Source organism: Geospiza fortis, unplaced genomic scaffold (genome assembly GCF_000277835.1).
Source record: "Geospiza fortis unplaced genomic scaffold, GeoFor_1.0 scaffold162, whole genome shotgun sequence".
Lineage (NCBI taxonomy): Eukaryota > Metazoa > Chordata > Aves > Passeriformes > Thraupidae > Geospiza > Geospiza fortis.
Genome location: NW_005054316.1, coordinates 3,189,808 through 3,195,693, shown reverse-complemented (window position 1 = coordinate 3,195,693; position 5,886 = coordinate 3,189,808). Strand labels below are relative to the sequence as shown.

Here is a 5,886-nt window from a genome sequence, read left to right as displayed (position 1 = left end):
CTTAAATTGTATCCTGCAGTTGTCTGGAAGGTTCTGTGATCTTCTGTGTTGCTGTATTTGATTGGATAATTCCGTGTTTGCACCTCTGTGCCATGCCACAGTAAAATACAGCAGATGATCACTCTGCTTGAGAGGGCTACAGTGAACAACAGTGGTCACACAGGAAGCACTTGGATACCTATAGGTCGGCTTTCAGTGGGTCCTCTGCCTTCTCCCCACCCCAAAATTTTTGCCACTGCACAGAAAAAATAATCTAAATTTTTCTATATTTATATATTTTTATGCTTTGCAGTTGCTGGGTTACCCAACTGAAGTGCAAAGCTAAAAAATCTGTTTAGAGCCAGAGGACATGTGTAGCTGCAGCTGTATTTGTTCCGCAGCACTGCCATTAAACACAGGTGTTTGTCACCAAGACAGGCAGGAGGACCTCCTAGCAGGTAAAACACAGATGCACTGAATGGGCAATGGTTGTCACATGGAATTTGTGTGTGTTTATCCTTGTGTCTGTATGTATGTGTCTGTGCATGTGTGTAGATAGATGTGGCTGTAACCAGAACTGAGCTTTGAACAGTACTGACTTGAGCAAGGCATGTACTTGGCAGGGAGCTCTATGTGATTGAAACTGACCAGGTTTTTAAACCTGGCTGGTGATTTCATAAAGAGAAGATGGAGCACCTGCCATGCAGACTTTTACTCATGTGAGTAATGTCACTGATGTCAGTGGGGTTTTTCACTCACATGCAAAGGTGTTTTCAGGCTAAGTCACGTCTGTTTTGGAGAGTCTCACTATAGCTTGTTCTAAGAACAGGACCTGGCTGTTCCTAGTGGTGAAGTTTGCAAGCCTGTATTATTACTTTATTTCCAGTCCAGGTGTCAGTCGTGAAGATGTAAACAATGATATTACTCAAGGTTTGATTTACAGCCTTTCCAAAGACAGTAATAAGGGTTTCATTTTTTTCCATTCAATGATTTAATGAGGTGATTTAGCTATTAAAACAAAAAGTGAAATGGAAAGTGAATGGCAGCCCTGGCTAGCAATCACTCTGGCAGACTAAAACTGGCAAAGCAACATGGGTGACTGATTTCTGCTCTTAGGCCAGTACAAACTGAAAATGCTCTATGTGACACCCATGCCATGAATCCTGATAAATTGAAATAAAATCAGAATATGACTGGATGTAATGTGTTTAAAGACTAGAAACTAAAAGACTGAAGACAGGTTAAAAGACTGAGACATGCAACTGTTGCATATACTTGAATTCTTTCCTGACTGGTAACCGTGGAACATTCAAGCTCTATGTACGATCTATTCTCTACACATGCCTCCTGATACTATCAATCACCAAATAGATATGAAGGGCTTTATTCTTAACTCTTCCTGGAGACATAGGGGAGTATGGTAGCTTTATTCTTGTTTACACATGCAGAATTGTGGTATAACTAACTTGCACAATTTATTGTAAGGGCAGGAGCCTTTTAGTAAAGGGGCAAAACCAGAAATAGAAACCAAATCTCTGTTTTTGCATCTCATGGAAAGTTAACGGTCTCAGTCCCTTTGCCTTCCATTCCAAATCTCACTGAGCTGGGGTAGGTGGGAGCACACCAGCAGTGTTGTAATGCTTTAGATCTTGTAAAGATATAATCTGTGGCTTCTGCATGCTGAGATTGGCTCCTCTGCTGCAGTCAGTGTTTGTGTTTTGAAACTTCATTTACCACAGCAGAAACCACAGTGGGAGGAGAGAAATTAAAATTTAAAAAAATAAATTAAAAATGTCAAAGAGCCAGTTTCACATGTTAATAGTTGAAAAATATTTTAATGTAACAGCCAAACTCACTCTTACTGACTCTTACTACTTTAAAATGTGCTTGAGGAATACAAATCTTTTAAAATAAGGGTGGACAAATATGGAAAGGTACAGGCAAACAACTTTCTCAGCTCTCTTGGTCAGCTTCATCTTTACATTTGGATTCACTTAAAGCAATTGCAGAGGACATTTATTTAGGTGAAATGAGAACCTTTGATTTTCTAGATTCTGTATCTCCCACTTGGAAGCAAGTGTTAGAATAAGGCAAACTCTTGGAGAATTCCTATTGCTGCTTTTATATCCCCTGGCATCCTGGAACTTTTTTTATGTTGCTACCAAGCCTATAGTTTGAGGTCTTACAGGCTGACTGTCATGGGACATTTCTGCATCCAAGTGCCAAGGAAATGGGACTTTCTACTTTTTGTAAATAGATAAGCTTGCCCTAAGGACTATACCTGAAAAAACTTGTTCTCTGACTAGAAAATGGAAGCCACTGAATGCTGTCTAAGTGCTAAAGATAAAAGAGAGCAGCATTAGAAATACCTTAGATGATCAGTGTTGTGATCTGAAGATACAGATGAATGTTAGAGGCTTGCAAAACCAGAGTTTGCACTGAGACAGCTGGAAGTAGTAGGTCTCTACAGAACTGCAACGAGATTGTTTTAATAAGTGAATGGAAGAGAAAAAATCTTCTACTGTTTGGCCCAAAGACAGATAGAAGTCTGCACGTTAATCAGGAAAATGTGGTGACTTTTGCTTACAAAAGCAACTATAGTTATGTATACAGGAGGATGAACACTATTGCTCTAGTAATAGCAAAATCTACTACAAAAATACCCTAAGGTCTGCTTACAGAAGTAACAGTTTAAGGACTATTCATTTGAACAGGTTTATTTTATTTCCCATTTTCTTTGCCTCATTTTGTTATCTCAAGAACTAGAATTGCATTCCTGGAAAAGGAGATTAAAGGGTTTTGAAAAGTCCTGAAAAACCACAGAGTCGTTTTTTCTCTTCCCTATTATGCTCTTGTGGCTGCATGCAATGGGAAGCTCCTTCCCAGCAGTGGCAGCTTCAGGGCTTCTCTCAGGGTTGCTCCCCCCAGAGCGTGGCAGTAGCTGAGGCTTGAGTCATGACCTTGAACTTGGGACTCTTCCCCTGGGCCCACAGGCTTCCTTTTGCAAGCAATTTAGCAATGTGGGCACCTTCATGATATTTATTAGATTAGAGGTGGGTATCAGAAAGATCTGAAACTGTTTCTTAGGATACCAAAATTTGCCTATTTATTTATTTCAAAAGCTGATGCAATGAACAGCAAGTTAGATGTGTGACCTTACAGTAGATGTTTGCTTTTGACTTTCTGGAGAATCAAAAGGGATGGTCAAATGACACTGGGGCTATTGTGATCGTCCAGTCCAATTCTCCAGAGTAAAGTCATACTTCAGTTTGTAAAGCTGTGTTTGCAGTACGTTCTGTGTGTCTTTTTCTAAAATGCCTGGTTTGCCCTTTAAAAATCCACTCAGCTACAAGAAGATTCTAGTAAAGTATTAAGGATATTTTCAAAATTTTCAGTGTTAAGTTTTCTGTGATATTCAAATACAGTTGTAATTTTAAAAATGTGTGTCTCTTCTAGGCCAGGCTTTTCTAGTTTTAGCTTCCAGTCCCTGAATATTTCCATGCCTGTCATAAATGGCAAAGCCATTTTTGCTAGAGAAAAAACACACTCATAAAGATGGAATTTGAGACTGCACTAGGTGGGGACACTTGTAAAAAATTTGATTTCCCACAGCCAACCACATTATGCTTTGAATGCTAAAAAAGAGAACTTTTTTAAAATAACTGTGTTGGCTACTTTGGGAGTATATGCATTTACTGATTCTTAGTGCATGTTGTTCCTTTCTTATTTTCTTTCTCAGGAGAGTTGTATTGTTCTTTGCCCAACCCTAGGAATGTCCGTTTTGAATCTGTAAATATGAAGAATGTCCTTCACTGGTCAGCACCAGAAGGCACAGGTGATGGAGTACTCTACAAGGTGAAATATGCAGTGTAAGTTGGCTTGTTTATTTTATCTCCCACTGACTTTTATTTTAGCATTTTAAATAATTTAAAAAGAAAACTCAGCTTCATGGAAAGTATTGCTGATATAAAGTAAAGAAAGAACTAAAGTGTGAGCTAGACTTAAGCAGTGTGTTTTTTAATTTCTGCTTCTGGCACTGTTTACTTCACACTAAGGTTAAAAATGTATAAGGAAATATTCTTCCTATGAAAGAAGTGTAGGAAGCAACATTCTAATACTATGGAAGCTTTCAGAGGCGTTCCTCCTAAAATGAGAGAGAAGGATGAAGAACAACTGTGCTGTAGACTGGTATCTGTCTGCATACATCCTTTGTACATGGATATGGTGATGTATGATTCAATCGATATTAATAATACCCAGTGTGTCATTGCTCTTTCCTGACAGACCCACTCCCCCAGATTTATTCTGGTCCAGCAAGCCTCTCTAGGAGAAAATCCACTGATGTTACCAAGCATTGTACAAAACCAAGTATTGTGGTTGGAATCAGGCCCTTAGATTGTCAAGATCTGTGCCTTAGTAGGGTATCAAGGAATGTGCATGAGAACCAGACTCCATTTCCTTTATTCCCACTGAAAGAGCACTGTGTCATTCTGAGGGGCCGTGACAGAAGTTTGGCTTCTAAATAGGTGTAGCACTATTGTCACAGATTATGTAATGCTCCCAATCTTTACTTCTAACATTTACACTTCCCTCAATCTAGGAACATTTCCAGAACAGTGAAATGAATGTTGGTCTCTAGAAGTTTCCTGTAATTTAAGAGAGCTCAGCAGTTACAGAGTGAATGATAATTATTGTCATGGTTTAGGAATGGTGTTCTCCAATTCAGAAGTTTGTAGAGGGATAGAATATAAGAAAATGAAGATAGTGCAGGAAGTAATCTTACCCCTAAGGAGTTGCAGCTGGGCCAATTATCAAAGATTAGGAGCAGGCCTGACTTTAACAGGCCACAGCTGTAACCAGTGAGAAGAGGAGTGCTATAAAAGAGTGGGGTGGCTGGTTGTGAAGGGAACTGCAGTTACTTGGCTGCTTTGTGAAGGAGAAAGAGTCAGTGCTCTGAGGAGATGCCCGTAAGAAACACCAAGAAGATGTGAAACTTTTGCGATAAGGAGACAACAGCGTGGAACCCCTGCAATAAGATGACAACAGAAGTTCTGCTAAAAAAAAACATGGTGCCATTTGCTTCCCCTCCACCTCCAGCTGGAAGCACAAAAGGCAAAGATCACGCATCGAGATAAAAACCATTTACTGGAAACAGCAATGAGATAAGGCAATGAGCAGTGACAGCAGCAATATTAATGATAAAAATGTACAAAAGAGAGAGTGCAGAGCTCGACCCGACTGCAGCCATGCCACCCAAACAGTTCCCTCTGGTCAGGACCAGTGTTACCAACACTGGTCCATCTGCCATACTTCCTGCATGGGAAAGGAACACCTTTCTTCTTGGAATGGAGAGGGAGTCCTTCTCCTGTGCCCTAGCATTGATGAAAGAGAGCATCAAATAGCATTGGGGTTTTGGCCATGCCCACGCAGCTCTGGGCTCCACCCCCTCATGGTTACTGCAAGAAATTAACCCTGTCCTTGGTGGAAGCCAGGACTTGTATGGGAGGTAAAATGTTCAGAGAGAACTGGCTGCACTGACTCTGAAGGGCCAGCTGGTCCATGAGGAGTATGTAGTCAGAGGTATGGCCATCTTTGACACCAAGCACAAAAACACTCAGGTGCCTCTGCCCACCCAGGAGAGCAAGGCCTTGAATAGGAAAATGCTGGTGAGTGATCTGGCAGAAGCTGTCACAGATCTTTACTAATTAGTAGCCAAAGGGGGAATTCTTAATGTGAATTTAAGGAGCAGAAACATCTGAGCAAATCCCAAGAGGAATTTTCCAAGGAAATCTTGGTTTGTTCTACCAATGTATAAGAGCTGGTCAGTACTGAGGCATTGTTGGTAGCAGATATATGATCTTTTTTGCAGCTAGAAGGGTTTTGAAGTTCATTGTGTTCCAGTTGAGT

General features: G+C 40.4%; 1 protein-coding gene across 1 annotated transcript in view; it reads left to right on the top strand.

Annotated features, from left to right (window-relative positions):
• Positions 1–3,720: 3,720 nt before the first annotated feature.
• Positions 3,721–5,886, top strand: part of IL20RA (interleukin 20 receptor subunit alpha) — an 8,786-nt gene continuing 6,620 nt past the window's right edge. The window contains exon 1 of the mRNA XM_005420083.2: positions 3,721–3,848. Coding sequence (XP_005420140.1) covers positions 3,775–3,848 — 74 coding nt within the window. The 5' untranslated portion in view covers positions 3,721–3,774. The remainder of the gene's footprint in view (positions 3,849–5,886) is intronic.